This window comes from Oncorhynchus tshawytscha, linkage group LG05 (genome assembly GCF_018296145.1).
Source record: "Oncorhynchus tshawytscha isolate Ot180627B linkage group LG05, Otsh_v2.0, whole genome shotgun sequence".
Lineage (NCBI taxonomy): Eukaryota > Metazoa > Chordata > Actinopteri > Salmoniformes > Salmonidae > Oncorhynchus > Oncorhynchus tshawytscha.
Genome location: NC_056433.1, coordinates 78,897,313 through 78,918,099, shown reverse-complemented (window position 1 = coordinate 78,918,099; position 20,787 = coordinate 78,897,313). Strand labels below are relative to the sequence as shown.

Below are 20,787 nucleotides of genomic sequence, written 5' to 3'. Positions count from 1 at the left end.
AAACTGCTACTCCATCATGACTAATTACTTTGTAAGAAAACACTGTAGAAATTGAATTTCTTCTACTTATTTTTGTACCCGTCTTCCGCTCGTACCTTTCTAGTTCCTTTGTACGTCACTGGTAAAGCGCTCTCTGCCTTCACTGATCAAGTGTGTGGGTGGATAGTGCCCTCCCTTCCTTCCTCTCACTCTCTTGCCCTCATAATACCTCTCCCTTTTTCTCCATCACTCCGCTAGCATTCTCTGCTTGTCTTTCCCTTTCAGCATGCATAGGAGTTAAATCCACTGTCCTCTCCCCTGTTCCCCTCTCACCCCTCTCTCTCTACTCTTCTCTTTCCCTCTCTCTACTCTTCTCTTTCCCTCTCTCTACTCTTCTCTTTCCCTCGCTCCTTCTCTCTTTCCCTCTCTCTCTTCCTCTCTTTCCCTCTCCCTCTACACTTCTCTTTCACTCTTTCTTCTCTTTCCCTCTCCCTCTACTCTTCTCTTTCCCTCTCTCCTCTCACCCCTCTCTCTCTACTCTTCTCTTTCCCTCTCTACTCTTCTCTTTCCCTCTCTACTCTTCTCTTTCCCTCTCTCTACTCTTCTCTTTCTCTCTCTCCTCTCACCCCTCTCTCTCTACTCTTCTCTTTCCCTCTCTACTCTTCTCTTTCCCTCTCCTCCTCTCTTTCCCTCTCTCTCTCTTCTTCTCTTTCCCTCTCTCTCCTTCTCTTTCCCTCTCCCTCTACTCTTCTCTTTCCCTCTCTCCTCCTCTTTCCCTCTCTCTCGCTTTCCCTCTCTCTCTCTTCTTCTCTTTCCCTCTACCTCTACTCTTCTCTTTCCCTCTCTCCTCTTCTTTCCCTCTCTCTTTCTCTTCTCTTTCCCTCTCCCTCTACTTCTCTTTCCCTCTCCCTCTACTCCTCTCTTTCCCTCTCTCCTCCTCTTTCCCTCTCTCCTCCTCTCTTTCCCTCTCTCCTCCTCTCTTTCCCTCTCTCCTCCTCTTTCCCCCTCCCTCTACTCTTCTCTTTCCTTCTCACTTTTCTTCTCTTTCCCTCTCTCTCCTCCTCTCTTTCCCGCTCTCTTTTTCTCTCTCTCCTCCTCTCTTTCCCTCTCTCTCTCCTCCTCTCTTTCCCTCTCTCTTCTTCTCTTTCCCTCTCTCTCTCCTCTCTTTCCCTCTCTCTTTCTCTTCGTCTCTTTCCCTCCCTCTTTATTGAAAACAATCTGAGTAATGTAATGTTAGGTGATAGAAAGACTAGTGTAATGTTAGGTGATAGAAAGACTAGTGTAATGTTAGGTGATAGAAAGACTAGTATAATGTTAGGTGATAGAAAGACTAGTGTAATGTTAGGTGATAGAAAGACTAGTGTAATGTTAGGTGATAGAAAGACTAGTATAATGTTATATGATAAAGACTAGTGTAATGTTAGGTGATAGAAAGACTAGTGTAATGTTAGGTGATAGAAAGACTAGTATAATGTTATATGATAAAGACTAGTGTAATGTTAGGTGATAGAAAGACTAGTGTAATGTTAGGTGATAGAAAGACTAGTATAATGTTAGGTGATAGAAAGACTAGTGTAATGTTAGGTGATAGAAAGACTAGTGTAATGTTAGGTGATAAAGACTAGTATAATGTTAGGTGATAGAAAGACTAGTGTAATGTTAGGTGATAAAGACTAGTATAATGTTAGGTGATAAAGACTAGTATAATGTTATGTGATAAAGACTAGTGTAATGGTATGTGATAAAGACTAGTGTAATGTTAGGTGATAAAGACTAGTATAATGTTAGGTGATAAAGACTAGTGTAATGTTAGGTGATAAAGACTAGTATAATGTTAGGTGATAGAAAGACTAGTATAATGTTAGGTGATAGAAAGACTAGTATAATGTTAGGTGAATGAAAGACTAGTATAATGTTAGGTGATAGAAAGACTAGTGTAATGTTAGGTGATAGAAAGACTAGTGTAATGTTAGGTGATAAAGACTAGTATAATGTTATATGATAAAGACTAGTGTAATGTTAGGTGATAAAGACTAGTGTAATGTTAGGTGATAAAGACTAATGTAATGTTAGGTGATAAAGACTAGTGTAATGTTAGGTGATAGAAAGACTAGTATAATGTTAGGTGATAGAAAGACTAGTATAATGTTAGGTGATAGAAAGACTAGTATAATGTTAGGTGATAAAGACTAGTGTAATGTTAGGTGAATGAAAGACTAGTGTAATGTTAGGTGAATGAAAGACTAGTATAATGTTAGGTGATAAAGACTAGTGTAATGTTCGGTGATAAAGACTAGTATAATGTTAGGTGATAGAAAGCCTAGTGTAATGTTCGGTGATAAAGACTAGTATAATGTTAGGTGATAGAAAGACTAGTATAATGTTAGGTGATAGAAAGACTAGTATAATGTTAGGTGATAGAAAGACTAGTGTAATGTTAGGTGATAGAAAGACTAGTATAATGTTAGGTGATAGAAAGACTAGTATAATGTTAGGTGATAGAAAGACTAGTATAATGTTAGGTGATAGAAAGACTAGTGTAATGTTAGGTGATAAAGACTAGTATAATGTTAGGTGATAGAAAGACTAGTATAATGTTAGGTGATAAAGACTAGTATAATGTTAGGTGATAAAGACTAGTGTAATGTTCGGTGATAAAGACTAGTATAATGTTAGGTGATAAAGACTAGTGTAATGTTAGGTGATAAAGACTAGTATAATGTTAGGTGATAAAGACTAGTGTAATGTTAGGTGATAAAGACTAGTGTAATGTTAGGTGATAAAGACTAGTGTAATGTTCGGTGATAAAGACTAGTGTAATGTTAGGTGATAAAGACTAGTGTAATGTTAGGTGATAGAAAGACTAGTATAATGTTAGGTGATAAAGACTAGTATAATGTTAGGTGATAAAGACTAGTGTAATGTTAGGTGATAAAGACTAGTATAATGTTAGGTGATAAAGACTAGTGTAATGTTCGGTGATAAAGACTAGTGTAATGTTAGGTGATAAAGACTAGTGTAATGTTAGGTGATAGAAAGACTAGTATAATGTTAGGTGATAAAGACTAGTATAATGTTAGGTGATAAAGACTAGTGTAATGTTCGGTGATAAAGACTAGTATAATGTTAGGTGATAGAAAGACTAGTGTAATGTTAGGTGATAGAAAGACTAGTATAATGTTAGGTGATAGAAAGACTAGTGTAATGTTAGGTGATAAAGACTAGTATAATGTTAGGTGATAAAGACTAGTATAATGTTATGTGATAAAGACTAGTGTAATGTTAGGTGATAGAAAGACTAGTATAATGTTAGGTGATAGAAAGACTAGTATAATGTTAGGTGATAAAGACTAGTGTAATGTTAGGTGATAGAAAGACTAGTATAATGTTAGGTGATAGAAAGACTAGTGTAATGTTAGGTGAATGAAAGACTAGCTTTAGAGGAGAAATGTTAGCTGGCTGTTAACGACTGATAGGAGGCTGACTGACTGTGTTCAAATATTGTTGGTAAATAATTAATTGGCCTACCGTCGTATCTGAGCACTCATGATTAATGAATTGTAATGCAATAAAAAAGCAGCACGGACCACAGATTAGTATGTGAGGAACTGTGTGTGTGTTTGGGCTCCTGTGTGTGTGTGTGTGTGTGTGTGTGTGTGTGTGTGTGTGTGTGTTCAAACGCAGCCCCTTGTTTTGATGAGAGAAACGGGGCAATGGCGACAGAGTGAGGAGGAGAGTACGAGAGGCGGAGCTTCGATCCCTCCTCCATTCATTCTATGTAAATGCACTGCCGCCTGCTCGCGTTCGATTGGTTGGCTCCCCGAACAGCTTTTCAGACAAACGAGAGAGCACAGGGAGGGAGAGAGACATAGGATAGGAGAGTGATGCAGAGTGTGTGTTCTTAAAGGTCCTGTTCTAATTAAGCCGGCAGGCTGCAGTGAGACGGACGATCAGTCTGCGCGCCCCTTTCTCTCCCTCTTACCCCTGAGGTCCCATTGTCATCATTAATGTCTATCCCAAACTGTCCATGAATTATGGAGTAGTGAATTCTCCATAGAAATAGTGCCTGTGGGGAACAGATAGACGGACGGAAGGACAGACAGAGAAAGAGAAGAGGGGGATGAAGAACACAGCTGTAAGCCGCCACTGTGCATGCTTCTTCTGCACAGCGCAGGCTCAGTGAATGTGAGAGAGGGAGCGGTGTGCCCTTCGCTGAACGGATGAATGGGAGAGGAGCAGAGGGAGGCTGAGCTTGGAGACAACACGTGCTACACACAGAGAGAGGAAGAAAGGCAGGGAGGACGAGAGAAGCAAAGCTCGCCTACCGCTATCACACTAGTTACATCTGAGCTGCACCGACTTCCACCGGCAACAAACCAACACGGGGACATGAAGAGGACTGGTCTGATCTGAGCCACATATAGAGGAGGAGCTGTATGAAGTTCCTGTCTGTTCCCCGGGCTGTTGAGTTCCTGTCTTTGTACCGACTGGCGGACAGACAGTGCCGTGCCGTGCTGGTCATGCGTGTGGAATGTAGCGTGGCCCCATTTGAGAAGAACAGAAAACAAACAAATGCTGCTGAACCTTTCATTTTCAGGAGGAAGTTACACTACAGTGTGAATCAGGGAGGGACACTTTCTAAGTGGTACTAGAAGTCAAAGGAAAGACTGTTTAGCGTTTTGCACCAACCGGCAGAAACTTCAAGACTGCGGAGGCTTGAGGCAAGCAGACGGTCTGAAAGAAAGGAGAGGTATTTCTTCCGTCTGGACGATGACACTGCTCTGAATGAATCCTGCTGGACCAGAGGAGAGAGGGACGGGAGTATGAGCTAACTCACCCTCACTAATCCACCCCTAAAAGGTGCCTGTTCATGTCCCCCGGATCCTGGCACACCTTCTCTATCTGTACCACAACCCCAGAGGAAGTAACCCTGTACTCCTAAAGAGAGGTGAAGCTTCCTGGATATAGACTCCACTGTGCGACTCCACAGCAGAAGCAACATGGATGACTCCAGTATTCTCAGACGTAGGGGTCTGCAGGTAAGGAGAGCTCCCAGCTGACCACCAATCATCAACAAGCTCCCTCACATCCATATGTTACCAGGCTGCTGGTTTGTTGTGTTTGTGTACTGACTGCAGGCATTGTGTCGGCTATATGTATTGCCTTCAGTACTCCTGTGCTGTTGTAGTACTGTACTACTAGCAGTAGCTGTGGTAGTGTCCCGTGTGATCAGCCTGCTTGATACAGGAAGGCAAGGCAGGGCGAGGGCAGGGCAGGGCGAGGGCAGGGCATGGCTGAATAGGTTTTCTGTCCTGGATAAGTTTAGGTCCAGACTCTACCTGTCGTTTTGACATGGCCTACATATTCTATCTGCTAACCGACTCGTTCAGTTTAGAGGGTGGATTCATGCAGACCCTGTCAGACCCTGTTAGACCCTGTCTGCGTTATATACCTTCCGATGAAAGGCCATCTCTGGTGTGACCCTCCTCTGCCCTCCAGTGACAGGGATGCCCGTCTCAAGTCATACTCTGCCCTACAGTGACAGGGATGCCCGTCTCAAGTCATACTCTGCCCTGCAGTGACGGGGATGCCCGTCTCAAGTCATACTCTGCCCTGCAGTGACAGGATGCTCGTCTCAAGTCATACTCTGCCCTGCAGTGACAGGGATGCCTGTCTCAAGTCATACTCTCTGCCCTGCAGTGACAGGAATGCCCGTCTCAAGTCATACTCTCTGCCCTGCCGTGACAGGGATGCCTGTCTCAAGTCATACTCTCTGCCCTGCAGTGACAGGGATGCCCGTCTCAAGTCATACTCTGCCCTGCAGTGACAGGGATGCCCGTCTCAAGTCATACTCTGCCCTGCAGTGACAGGGATGCCCGTCTCAAGTCATACTCTGCCCTGCAGTGACAGGGATGCCCGTCTCAAGTCATACTCTGCCCTGCAGTGACACAAACAAACCTCAACACACACTTTTTGTATCTCTCACTCTTTCTACAGACAGACAGACAGACAGAGAGACAGACAGACAGACTCTTAGCTCATATCACACAGAGGCAGTGTTGTAAAGTACTTAAGTAAAAATACTTCAAAGTACTACTTAAGTAGATTTTTGGGGGGTATCTTTACTTTATTACTTATACTTTTGGAAATTTTTACTTTTACTTCACTACATCCCTAAAGAAAATAATGTACATTTTACTCCATACATTTTCCCTGACACTAAAAAGTAGTCAGCACATATATCTTAAGAAGCAGTGTCTTAGACCGCTGCGCCACTCAGGCGCTGTACAATGTGACCGTTCTGGAGTAGGCTACAGTAGTACAGTAAGAGCAAAATAATCCTAACATTTCCACACCCTAATTGTAGTCTAAGTTTCTCTTAGAATAAAAACCTTAGTGTAACAACAGTTTTAGTAAGTACTACTGAAGTCGTGCACAATTATCACTTTCTATTTAGGTTTATGTCGCCCATTCATTGTCAGAGACAGTAGTGCCTTGGAACCCAAAAGCATGATCAGTGCTCTAACTCCCCCTTGTGCTGGTCTGGAGCAGTGAAGTAGTGATGCAGGGTACCGTACTAAACCACAAATCACCTCTAAGTCCCGTACCGTACTAAACCACAAATCACCTCTAAGTCCCGTACCGTACTAAACCACAAATCACCTCCAAGTCCCGCAGCATAATTGCAAAACTTTTAGTGGAGCAACCACTGTATATTGGTCCTGGATGGCAGGAAGCTTTACCACAGTGATGTACTGGGCCGTACGCACGTCCCTCTAGCGCCTTACAGTCAGATGCCGAGTAGTTACCATACCAGACGGTGATGCAACCAGTCAGGATGCTCTCGATGGTGCAGCTGTAGAATTTTTCAAGGATCTGGGGGCCCGTGCCAAATCTTTCCAGTCTCCTGAGGGGGAAAATATGGTGTTATTCCCTCTGTCTCTGTGTGTGCGGTGCTCGCGTATGTCTACTCTTTGTGTAACTGTTAGCGATGATGCTAATGATAACCTTATTCTGATTAAATGTTAACTACAAAGTAGCCTATGTCTACCTGGCAGAATGATATCATGATTATTTGCATCAGTCCAGTTTGCCATTTGTTTCGCAAACTCTGCAATCAAATGGGTGCTACAGAAACATCACTAACCAAACAGGTTAACTACACCCACAAATTCACATTTAAAAAAAAACATTTTCCCCAGAATTCAAAAGAGGTCTCCTGATGTTATTTAAGCATTATTGTGGACTTAAAACATCCAAGCATGTCACCTCTTCTTCCATCTTGTGGTTTAAAGTGATACCTGTGTACTTTTGTAAACTTTTCAGCCAGTAGTTCTGAAAGTATCACTCGAGCCAAAAGTCATAAATTGCATACTACGTCACATATGTGCACCGTGCCATTGCTCTCACACTCTGCTGTGTCCACAGAGCCCGCACTCTAACCTTATTGGATAATGCTGGGCAGGACTCTTGCTACTGTACTCAGCAACACCTAGCTGTCACTCAAATGCGAGGGGCTGAAGCTCATTGGCTAGAACACAGATTTTTAGGGGGCTGGCCCACGTGGGGGAAAATGTAGGGTCACTTTCAAACTCACATCCTAAAATATACACATTTTACTTCGCATGATTATTGCGGGTGCAATTTTTTTTGGTGTATCTCTAATAATAATGTGTACTTTTCTATAGACAATAATTCTGCTCATAGATTATGTATGTTTAGAACTACACATGGACACATCCATCCCAAAGCAGGAGGTTTAAAACCTACTTTATTAATCGCAAAATTAGCGGAGCTTGTCTTTAAAGAAAGGTATGTGTAATAAAGAGAACAGGACAGCAGTGTCTTGGTGAGGGCCTGTATAAGCAACCTGATATTTAAGAGGACAGATTGAGTAATGGGCCACCCCTGGGGTTTCATTTGGAAACACAAAACTCCTCCAAGTATTGATCTGAAAAGATGAGCTCAGCTCAGATCCTGGGTTAAGGTGTGAGAGTATGTTTTTTTCCTCTGTTTGATTTGTGCATTTTGTGATGGACTTTGTGGGTGGGTGGGTGTGTAAGTGTGAGAATGTGTCTGGGTGCAAACAGGCAGTCAGTTAGCGTCTGTGTGTGTGTGAATAGACCCACCGTGGGATAAAGCTGAGCTATGACCATGTGTGTGGTCTAGAGCTGATATTGTTCATTACTATAAGGAGCCTATACTAGAGAAATGTGAAGTTTTCAATAAAATAAGTTTGCTAATATGGGTGATTTTTAATGGGACAAATGACAGCTAAAACCTTCAAACTAGTCGTTTTAAAGGATAATTAAACTGTAGTTCACAGTGTTGTATCTTTATCATTCAATTTATTGTTATCATATTCATTCACTAAATGTATCGCAATATGGGTTTTTGTCCATATTTACCAGCTGTAGTGGACTGTAGACTGTGTGCTGGGGGACAGGGAATTTGTTACACGGAATCCTCTGGCATGGCTGGATACCCATGGGGCTCCCACCGTACAGCAGAGACAGCACTATCAGCTCCCTCCCCGAAACACAGACACACCACACCACACCACACACACACACACCCTTCCAATCCCAAAGCTAATAGTGTAAGTAGGCGAACTGCAAAAAAGAGAGGACATATCGCTTGTCGTCTTTGTCCTTCAAAATAATCAGGACATGCAGTACATTCAGAAAGTATTCAGGCCCCTTGACTTTTGCCACATTTTGTTACTTTACAGCCTTATTCTAAAATGTATTAAATTGTTTTTTCCCCCTCATCAATCTACACACAATACCCCATAACGACATCACAATACCTCATAATCACACCACAATACCCCACAATGACATCACAATACCCCATAATGACATCACAATACCCCATAAATCACATCACAATACCCCACAATGACATCACAATACCCCATAATGACATCACAATACCCCACAATGACATCACAATACCCCATAATGACATCACAATACCCCATAATGACATCACAATACCCCATAATGACAACGCAAAAAAACATTTTTAGAAATGTTTGCAAATGTATAATAAAAAAATGTTATAATGAAATATCACATTTACATAAGTATTCAGACCCTTTACTCAGTACTTTGAAGCACCTTTGGCAGCGATTACAGCCTCAAGTCTTCTTGAGTATGACGCTACAAGCTTGGCACACCTGTATTTCGGGAGTTTCTCCCATTCTCTGCAGATCCTCTCAAGCTCTGTCAGGTTGGATGGGGAGCGTTGCTGCACAGCTATTTTCAGGTCTCTCTTTCAGATCGGGTTCAAGTCCGGGCTCTAGCTGGGCCACTCAAGAACATTCAGAGACTTGTCCCGAAGCCACTCCTGCCTTGTCTTGGCTGTGTGCTTAGGGTTGTTGTCCTGTTGGAAGGTGAACCTTTGACCCAGGTTTTCTTCAAGGATCTCTTTATTTTGCTTCATTCATCTTTCCCTATATCTCCCAGTCCCTGCCGCTGAAAAACATTCCCACAGCATGATGGTGCCACTACCATGCGTCATTGTAGAGATGGCGCCAGGTTTCCTCCAGACGTGACGTTTGGCATTCAGGCCAAGGAATTCAATCTTGGTTTCATCAGACCAGAGAATCTTGTTTCTCATGGTCTAAGAGTCCTTTAGGTGCCTTTTGGCAAACTCCAGGCAGGCTGTCATGTGCTTTTTACTGAGGAGTGGCTTCCGTCTGGCCACTTTACCATAAGGGCCTGATTTGGTGGAGTGCTGCAGAGATGGTTGTCCTTCTGGAAGGTTCTCACATTTCCAATGAGGAACTCTGGAGCTCAGAGTGACCATCGGATTCTTAGTCACCTCCCTGGAGGGATAGAGTGAGAAGGTATGGAGTGAGAAGGGAGGGAGGTGGGGAGGGATAGAAGGAGGAGGTGGGGAGGGATATAGGGAGGAGGTGGGGAGGGATATAGGGAGGAGGTGGGGAGGGATATAGGGAGGAGGTGGGGAGGGATACAGGGAGGAGGTGTGGAGGGATAGGGGTGGGGGACGGGGGTGGAGGGAGGGAGGTGGGGAGGGATAGAGAGAGGTGTGGAGGGATGGGGGATTGAGGGGGAGGGGGTGGAGGTGGGGAGGGATAGCAGGAGGGAGGTGGGGATAGAGGGAGGGAGGGATAGAGGGAGTAGGTGTGGAGTGATAGAGGGAGGAGGGAGGGAGGTGGGGAGGAGGTGTGGAGGGGGATGGAGGTGGGGCGGGATATTGGGAGGGAGGTGGGGATAGAGGGTGGGAGGGAGGTGGGGATAGAGGGAGGGAGGTGATTATGGGGATACCTAATACCACCGAGCCTTTTCTGGGGACAGCCTCCTCTTTTCTCCTCCTATTTCCTCCCAGTGGTAGAGTCCTGGCCAGCCCAGGACAGCTGCCTGTGAAAACCATGCATATATTACCAGACTGACACAATGATTATGTTGATGAGAGAATTCTTTCTTCAGCTTCTACTCATCATCTTTAGTACAGCGGTCTTTGTTCAACCTCAAACCATTAGCTACTGTGCTGGCTGTTGTGTTTCCACTGGACAGTTGGGGGTCATTGATTTGGCTAGAGATCCCTCTCGCCCACTGTGGTCTAACCTTTCTGCTGACTGCATTTCCCCTCTCAATCTCTGCCTTTTGGTGTGAGACTGCGTCTCTCCTGCAGTTGACCATGTCAACTAATCTGGTGACCCATGCTGGGTAAGTGTAGACCTGCCTGTTTGTCGGTCGGTCACTGTAGTGTAAGGTTCAATGTGCTGCGCTGCTAACACGCTGTCTGTTTCTGTATGCACACAAACACACACACACACACACACACATACTGACTAATCTGCTGGCAGTCAGTTTCCATCCCGAGTGGCTGACATGTGAGTTCACTAATGGTGCCGGGTCTGTCATACTGGGCTGTTTGAAGGGCTCACTCTGATGTACACTACACTTTTATTATGCAGTTGTGAGGGTATTTCAGTTGAAGAATGACACTTTGAGTCTGTAGTTTGAAGAGAAGACTTTGGAGGTTAACTGAAATGTAAGAGAGCAGTCAATTCTTTTCTGTCAGGCAGCATCTTTCCTTCTTTGTCTCTAGACAGACAGACGGAGACATAGACAGTCAGATGGAGGGGTTGAGAGAGCTTCAAAGTGTCAGTGTGAGATCAGGTGCAGAGATAGACGAGGAGGCTGAGATGGGGTGAGGGTAAGAGGGGAGAGCCACAGGCCATGGTTCCATTCTGATGGTCCTGGCTGGCTAGCAGCAAGTGTGGATAATTTGCTTTCTGGTCCACCAGCCACTGTGGCAGATAGATGAGACAATCTACCAGCCACTCAGATGTCTTACAAACCCAAAAAATGTTTATTACACACACACACACACACACACACACACACACACACACACACACACACACACACACACACACACACACAGAGTGTGGAGGGCCAGTACCTGACAACAACAACAAAACAGATGAGCTTTGTAATTCTTCTTAAACAGGAAATGTATTACTAGTAAGAAGAAATCTGGTATATTGCTTAGTTTAATTTCTTTTAACCAATACATGTTAAAATAAATCATTTAAATTCGATATTAAAAACAGATGGAGTTCTACAAATGAGCATGAAGAATCAACAAAGTTCCTGCCCTGCCACAAAAGGCTGAATGATACAGCTAATTTATTCATATAGTTCAGAGCTCTGCACTGACATGTTTTACAAGGAGTACATGATGTGCTCCTAAGTAGAAATGTAGAGGCACACAAATACATTGAGGAGAACAATTCAAGTATTTCAGTGTTTTAATCATTAAAAATGGCTAAGTTCATAATGTAATGTTTTTGGGAGTGATCCATGCTCCATCAAGCACAATAATTCAGTGAGACAAAAATGTTCAGCTTCCCCTTTAAGGGAAGGGCTGTTACCGTGGTAACTTGGGCACTCCCTTGTCTGTGATGAAAATAAATCTCAGACTGTGACATCCTAACAGCAGACAGTTGCATCAAACTCAATCTTACATTGAAAACAACCTAAAGTTAGGCTGTGAACAAAACTATATAATTGGCCTAGAAACACGAGGACAAGTCAGACTTTAGTAGCCTTTATTATCAATTCCACTAACTTCTACATATGGCCTTTGGATTTTTTTAAAAACTTCCCGAATGCTCTGTGTGATCACCTGCCAAATTGGCTGGAGAAATAGACCTTCTTACCCACCAATGACAAAATCTACTCACATTTGGTGGGTGTTATTTTACCAGGGGCAGGCTGGTAAATTGTTTCTCCTGCTTCGGAGGTAGAGAGAGAATATATGGAGGGGAGGTGGGGTTGTGTTATTGTGGAGTTGGATGCGAAGGTCCTGATAGTGACTGTTTAGGCTTTTAGTCATGCTCTGCTCCATCGCTGGTCTGGTTATTAACCAGCCTGCTGTTTAAGACTGACCCAGGACCTGTTATGCTGGCACAGGGCTACTGTATATTAAACATTGACTCAGACAGTGAAACATTGAAAAGCTAACCCACAGTACAAGTCAAGCACTCACCCTCCAGTCGTCCTACAGGCAGTCGGCAGTCTCTCACCGTCTCCTACACGCTATGATCCATAGTACTTAATGAGTCCCATAAATCACCCAAGTCATATGATAGTCATAGTATAGAGGCCATATTGAGCTGATGCTCATATTCCCCTGAGCTTTGTGGATGTAGAGCCATGCTATATCTACTGGAGTAATGTAATAGTTCTGTCTTCCTCCAGCCACACACACCTCTCTTCTTAGCTGTTTAATGACCCTGAGGTCCTAGACCTGATCAAGTTAAAATACCTCTCTCGTCTCTCCCACCCATGGTCAGTTCCCCCTTCCTCTCTGTTCTGTAATATGTTATGTTTCATGTGGACCCCAGGAAGAGTAGCTTCCAGGGGAACCTAATAAAATACCAAATACCCTCTTGCTCTGTACTGTAGGAGCTTGCCTTGCATGGCTCGGGGTAATCTTGTCTTTTTGGCAGGGAAACCATTTCTAAGTAAAAAGCCTCTTATTCATTAAGGAATTTAGGGGATAGGAGAATGCCGGTGAAACTGAGGAGAAAGAGGGTGAAACTGAGAAGGAGGAGGGTGAAACTGAGAAGGAGGAGGAGGGTGAAACTGAGAAGGAGCAGGAGGAGGAGGGTGAAACTGAGAAGGAGCAGGAGGAGGAGGGTGAAACTGAGGAGGAGAAGGAGGGTGAAACTGAGGAGGAGGAGGGTGAACCTGAGGAGGAAGAGAAGGAGGGTGAAACTGAGGAGGAGGAAGGTGAAACTGAGGAGGGTGAAACTGAGGAGGAGGAGAAGGAAGGTGAAACTGAGGAGGGTGAAACTGAGGAGGAGGGTGAACCTGAGGAGGAGGAGGAGGGTGAAACTGAGGAGGAGGAAAAGGAGGGTGAAACTGAGGAGGAGAAGGAAGGTGAAGCTGAGGAGGATGAGGCAGGTGAAACTGAGGAGAAGAAGGAAGCAACTGAGGAGGAGGAGGGTGAACCTGAGGGGGAGGAGGAGGGTGAAACTGAGGAGAAGGAGGGTGAAACTGAGGAGGAGAAGGAAGGTGAAACTGAGGAGGATGAGGAGGGTGAAACTGAGGAGGAGGGGGAGGGTGAAACTGAGGAGGAGGAGATGGGAGAGTCTGTTACCACCGTAGTAGAGATGGGAGAGTCTGTTACCACTGCTGTTGAGGCTGGACAGACCCAACACAGACCATGGGGAGAGATACAGGTCTCTGTTATAGCTCACCTCATGTATGGCCTTTCATAGCTTGGAGTCATACAATACAGTCATATTCAGAATCACTCCATTCTCTCTCTCTTTCTGAGTGTTTATCGTACGCTTCTCTGCTGATCTCTCTCTCCTGTCATTCTTTCTGAAGTGATAGCTCTGGCCCTCTACGGCCCTGTAGGGTACGGCTCTAAAGCGGCTTCTGCTGCATCTCCTCAGGGAGATAATCGATAGTTACGGCGTATTGAGCAGGGAAACAACGTGGTGATCTCACCACACCACAGCGCTGTGGATGAGGAGCCAAGGGCCATCATGTATTTTCTGTACAGTCAGCACTATCGCTGCTTTAGTGTTTCTAGACCTACCATGCTATTAGAAAAATGTGCCTCGCCTCGGCCTGTTCTCCTGCTCTTTGCAACAGCCCTCTTATCAATCTCTGTTGTATATCAACTCTCTCTCACTTTCAAATCTCGCTATCCCAACTCTCTCTTTCTCTCCTCTCTCACCTCAGTGCGAACCTTCGATTCTCTCTGCATGTCTCCTTAACCCCTCTCTGTTCTCCCCTCCACTCCCTCTTTCAACTCAGCATACCAGGCCTTCTCCTTTTGCTCCTCTCTCTATGCCTGGTTTCTGTCTGTCAGTCTGCTCTCTCCGATGAAAGTAAAGTTATCCTGCTGATGTACTCTTACTGAGCCAGGGAGGGAGCAGCTCAGACAGATTTCCACCATCACCCCCAGTTACCTCAGATTTAGGGCTCGATTTAGTCCTTAACACCGAAGTCCAGTGTTATAATGCATTTGAAATTTAAAGGCAGTGTTCTTGGAGACTGGATTCTCGGTAAACTCTGCATATTTCAGCTCAATTGGAAATTACCTTTAAATGTCAAGCAAGCTATAGCGCTGAACTTAAGCGATACGGATTGAATTGAGCCCTATGAGAGAGGGAAAGAAAGAAATAAGTTGAGACGAAACAGAGATTTCTCAATATTTTTTTCTAATAATCCAGTCATTGGTGGTTCAAGAGCTCCATGCAACACTCAGAGGAGAGGGTTATTGACAGTTGATGGACTAGGCACTTTTCCCATCGGATGATAGTTACTCTACCACTCTGGCTCCTCTCTGTTTTTCCCGGTTGTGAGAAGGTTAGTGGAAGGTTTGCAGGCATCCCTGACAGTATTGAAGACTCTCACTTCCTACAACCTCTCCAGAGTCAAACTTTTACAGACTTGTTTTGGTCCAACTTCCCCGTTCTGGAATGCAGAGTGAATCTGGTAATTACCCATGGGGCATTGCATCATCTCAACAGCTGGCCGTTCCATTGGTCACAGGGATAGGCAGAGCAGCTGGTGTAAGGAACCAATCACACGCAGCTATTCAGCAGCTGATGAAGGAATGGCATGGAGACTATGTAGTTAGAGGACATTTTCAGGCCAGAATAATAAGCATCTTCCGACTGGAGTAAGTCCAACAATACACCTGCTCTCTTTTACTGTGGATGTCATACCTGGTGTAGCACTGTGGATGTAATGTACAGTGGGGCAAAAAAGTATTTAGTCAGCCACCAATTGTGCAAGTTCTCCCACTTAAAAAGATGAGAGAGGCCTGTCATTTTCATCATAGGTACACTTCAACTATGACAGACAAAATCCAGAAAATCACATTGTAGGATTTTTAATGAATTTATTTGCAAATTATGGTGGAAAATAAGTATTTGGTCAATAACAAATGTTTATCTCAATACTTTGTTATATACCCTTTGTTGGCAAGGACAGAGGTCAAATGTTTTCTGTAAGTCTTCACAAGGTTTTCACACACTGTTGCTGGTATTTTGGCCCATTCCTCCAAGCAGATCTCCTCTAGAGCAGTGATGTTTTGGGGCTGTTGCTGGGCAACACAGACTTTCAACTCCCTCCAAAGATTTTCTATGGGGTTGAGATCTGAAGACTGGCTAGGCCACTCCAGGACCTTGAAATGCTTCTTACGAAGCCACTCCTTTCATGCAGAAAGACCCAGCCACATTTCATCTTCAATGCCCTTGCTGATGGAAGGAGGTTTTCACTCAAAATCTCACGATACATGGCCCCATTCATTCTTTCCTTTACACGGATCAGTCGGCCTGGTCCCTTTGCAGAAAAACAGCCCCAAAGCATGATGTTTCCACCCCCATGCTTCACAGTAGGTATGGTGTTCTTTGGATGCAACTCAGCATTCTTTGTTCCCCAAACACGACGAGTTGAGTTTTTACCAAAAAGTTATATTTTGGTTTCATCTGACCATATGACATTCTCCCAATCTTCTTCTGGATCATTCAAATGCTCTCTAGCAAACATCAGACGGGCCTGGACATGTACTGGCTTAAGCAGGGGGACACGTCTGGCACTGCAGGATTTGAGTCCCTGGCGGCGTAGTGTGTTACTGATGGTAGGCTTTGTTAGTTTGGTCCGAGTTCTCTGCAGGTCATTCACTAGGTCCCCCCGTGTGGTTCTGGGATTTTTGCTCACCGTTCTTGTGATCATTTTGACCCCACAGGGTGAGATCTTGCGTGGAGCCCCAGATCGAGGGAGATTATCAGTGGTCTTGTATGTCTTCCATTTCCTAATAATTGCTCCCACAGTTGATTTCTTCAAACCAAGCTGCTTACCTATTGCAGATTCAGTCTTCCCAGCCTGGTGCAGGTCTACAATTTTGTTTCTGGTGTCCTTTGACAGCTCTTTGGTCTTGGCCATAGTGGAGTTTGGATTGTGACTGTTTGAGGTTGTGGACAGGTGTCTTTTATACTGATAACAAGTTCAAACAGGTGCCATTAATACAGGTAACGAGTGGAGGACAGAGCAGCCTCTTAAAGAAGAAGTTACAGGTCTGTGAGAGCCAGAAATCGTGCTTGTTTGTAGGTGACCAAATACTTATTTTCCACCATAATTTGCAAATAAAATCATTAAAAATCCTACAATGCGATTTTCTGGATTTTTTTTCCTTCTCATTTTGTCTGTCATAGTTGAAGTGTATCTATGATGAAAATTACAGGCCTCTCATCTTTTTAAGTGGGAGAACTTGCACAATTGGTGGCTGACTAAATACTTTTTTGCCCCACTGTAGTTGTAGCACTGTGGATGTAATGTAGTTGTAGTGCTGTGGATGTCATACTGGGTATACCACTGTGGATGTAATGTAGTTGTAGCACTGTAGATGTAATGTAGTTGTAGCACTGTGGATGTCATACTGGGTGTAGCACTGTGGAAGTAATGTAGTTGTAGCGCTGTGGATGTAATGTAGTTGGAGCACTGTGGATGTAATGTAGTTGTAGCACTGTGGATGTCATACTGGGTGTAGCACTTTGGATGTAATGTAGTTTTAGCACTGTGGATGTCATACTGGGTGTAGCACTGATGTATTGTAGTTGTAGCACTGTGGATGTCATACTGGGTGTAGCACTGTGGATGTAATGTAGTTGGAGCACTGTGGATGTAATGTAGTTGGAGCACTGTGGATGTAATGTAATTGGAGCACTGTGGATGTAATGTGGTTGGAGCACTGTGGATGTAATGTAGTTGGAGCACTGTGGATGTAATGTAATTGGAGCTCTGTGGATGTAATGTAGTTGGAGCACTGTGGATGTAATGTAGTTGTATTGCTGGAACAAGTTTCTTTGTTGTGGCATTCTCCATGGGATTGAGTTCGCTGTAAATGGGAAGACATGACTGTGAGCAGCATTAGAGCATAGGCAGTTGGTGACATCAGAGTGACAGCACTGTAGTGACATGCTTTGTGAAACAGACACAGTAAGTGTGTGTGTGTGTGTGTGTGTGTGTGTGTGTGTGTGTGTGTGTGAGAGAGACATCTGTCCCGAACACACACTGGTAGGTCACTAAGTCACAAATTCAGAGAATGAGAAGATAATGAAAGGGAGTTTGAAATGGCTAGCAAGGGATGCTTTGAGCTCGGCAAACTAGCTTCGCACTCTGGATGACATCCCCCACCTCAACCCTACCCAGTCACCCCGAGACTCCATGCTTCTCCCCTCTTCTCTCCCTTCTCCTCTTGAGGCCCTAGGCCCGGATGCACAAAACCTTCTTATTAAGAAGACATTTCTTCTGAAATGCCATTTCTTTTCTTAACGCTCTACTTAAGAAACTTACAAAATGTCTTTATTCTGCAATTAAGTTCTTGAAAATGTTTTCTTCCAAAGAAAATAATTAAGAAGAAATTAGATTGTTATATACAATTGGATTTTTTTCTTGGAAAAGTTATTTTCCTAAACCCTAATAAATACAATTGAACATGTTTAATTGACTAACAAATGTAATATGAAAGTGTCAGTATTGATCGTTTTAAATCCAATAATCTCAGTAAGAAATATGCTAACATGATTGCCTTTGCTAGCTAGATTGCTAAGTGGGTAAGAAAATCATGACTTCTAAATAAATATTTAAAGAATTGCACTTACAAACTATCTTATGAACTTTTTTTTTTCTCTAAGAAGCTTCTCAAGTCCCAGATTCACAACACTTTTTACGTAAAAACTTACGTAAAGATTCCTAAACAATATCTTAATATTTCATCATTTTCTTACATAGTTCTCAAATATCTTCTTACAAACTTCTTAAATATCTTAAGATGATTGTCGCTAGGCAACCAATTTAGCTAGCTATCTATCTAGCAATGGCAATCATGTTAACATATTTCGTACTGAGATTACTGTTCTAAAACATGTTCTTAAGTACTGAAACTTGTTAAACTTGTTCAATTACTTTCATTAGCTTATTTTCTCACTGCCCTGCGTTTCAGACAAGGTTTCAGCCATCTTGGAATTAGCAACATTTCCAAGAACAAATCCAATTTTTATTTTCAAGAATCTAATTTCTTAACTTTTTGCTTCAGGAGAAACATAAGAAATAACACAAGAGCATATCCAATAATCTTTTTGAGGAATAACAACTTTGTTTAACTTTCTTCATAAATCTATAGTTAAGGAAAAAATCTCAGTTAAGAAATATTTTCTTAAGAAGGTTTTGTGTATCTGGGCCCTGGTCTTGTTGTGTTTCCACATAATGCTGCTGGAGGCAGCCTGCCTGCTGCCCAAGAGCAGGTTAAGGACAGCTTAACAGGCTTAGACATGGACTTTGGTTGTAACAGTCAGGCCCGCAGCGATGTTGGTGTTGACTGTTTGTTTGTTAGTTTGAGCTTTGGAGAGAGAAAGGGGAGAGGGATGGAGGGATGGAGGGAGGGAGGGAGGGAGGGAGGGAGCGAGACCGCTGGAGAGAGGGAGAACAAGACGGCTCTTGTCTTGTCCATGCTTGAGCCCTGTAGAGGCCACAATGCCTTGCTGCTAGCTGGCCCATGCCTGCTCTGGCTCTCTCTGCTCTTTCTCTCCCCCCTTTTTTCTCTCTCTCATCTCTCTTATTTCCTCCCTCTCTCCACCTGCTCTATGGATAAGCCAATTACAACCAGGCAGTGAGCTCATACCATATCCACGGAGACTGTCAAGGATTGAGCCGGCAACCGGAGGCTCAATATCTCATGTTCCACCTACTGCTGATGTTCCCTTAAGCAAGGAACTTAACACTAGAACCGCCTGTCTTTTCAGCATAGCAGTACCCGCTAGAGAACATTTCAGAGTGTCCTCTTTTGCATATGCATCAATCCATATCAACCTGCAAGGTGCACAAACATGCTTAATAAATACATGCTTCATAAATAGTCCATAAACTATTGTAAGTTATTCATTGCATGAAGAAATATTAATGGTAATATATTTATGTAGATATACATTTTTTATTACAACAATAGTTATTTGTTTTGATAGTCAAGGATATGTTTTGTATAATTCTACAAAATCCTAGAAGAAGCATAGGCCTATAGCCTATAAAAACATTACAGTGTAATCCGGTTGATCAACTTTATTTGTAGATTTGATTAGTGATAGACTTCTAGTAATTACTAAAGTCCAGTTACAGCTTCTTTTGACAAAGTAGAAATTAAAATATGATAATATGAATATATCCAGCCAGGCGTGCAGGTGAAATGATTTGCTGTATCACTAAATTAAAGCACCAGTGCATGAACAATTGTAATGGATTAATTGCATTAAAGAAATATTTGTGGAAATATATTCATGACGATATAAAACAGACATTTGATTGAATCAGACACTGTATTGTGCCCTTTATACCTGTGCCTTTACTCATGAATCAATTTGGTCTTCTCATTATGCTTCGGGTCCACAGTCAGCACACGACTTCGGGGCTTTGTGTGAGCAAGCACCACAAACAAATCGGTTGCACTGCACACAGTTTTCATGGGCTTTGTTTCGTGTGCACCTGCTGACTTGACATTGTCTTATTTTTCTCTGCTTGGAGCTGTGGTGCTTGGGGAAGAGGGACAGCAGGACCTGCTGCCTGCTTGGAGCTGTGGTGCTTGGGGAAGAGGGACAGCAGGACCTGCTGCCTGCTTGGAGCTGTGGTGCTTGGGGAAGAGGGACAGCAGGACCTGCTGCCTGCTTGGAGCTGTGGTGCTTGGGGAAGAGGGACAGCAGGACCTGCTGCCTGCTTGGAGTTGTGGTGCTTGGGGAAGAGGGACAGCAGGACCTGCAGACTGCTTGGAGCTGTGGTGCTTGGGGAAGAGGGACAGCAGGACCTGCAGACTGCTTGGAGTTGTGGTGCTTGGGGAAGAGGGACAGCAGGACCTGCTGCCTGCTTGGAGTTGTGGTGCTTGGGGAAGAGGGACAGCAGGACCTGCAGACTGCTTGGAGCTGTGGTGCTTGGGGAAGAGGGACAGCAGGACCTGCAGACTGCTTGGAGCTGTGGTGCTTGGGGAAGAGGGACAGCAGGACCTGCAGACTGCTTGGTGCTTGGGGAAGAGGGACAGCAGGACCTGCAGACTGCTTGGAGCTGTAGCTTCTTTCTTGGTGTTCTTGTGGTTCTCATGAAGCTCACATGCCAGATCCAGCAGGATGCATGGTGCTGAGGATAAAAACACTCTTATTTATTTTACATCTGTACATTGTGATTGTTGCTTTACCACTCTCCATCACTGATGTGGAGTACAGCTCCACTGGGAGGTTGTTTAGCACAGAGGAGGGCAGCT

The 20,787-nt window shown here is 43.9% G+C and overlaps 1 protein-coding gene across 6 annotated transcripts in view; it reads left to right on the top strand.

Annotated features, from left to right (window-relative positions):
- Positions 1 to 20,787, top strand: part of mast2 (microtubule associated serine/threonine kinase 2) — a 341,277-nt gene that overhangs the window by 151,545 nt on the left and 168,945 nt on the right. The window contains exon 1 of one of the 6 annotated variants that reach the window (XM_042322429.1): positions 2,730 to 5,018. The exons of the other annotated variants lie outside the window; for them this stretch is intronic. Within the exon in view, the coding sequence (XP_042178363.1) occupies positions 4,980 to 5,018 (39 nt within the window). The 5' untranslated portion in view covers positions 2,730 to 4,979. Of the gene's footprint in view, positions 1 to 2,729; positions 5,019 to 20,787 lie in introns of those variants that run through there. 6 annotated transcript variants of the gene reach the window in all.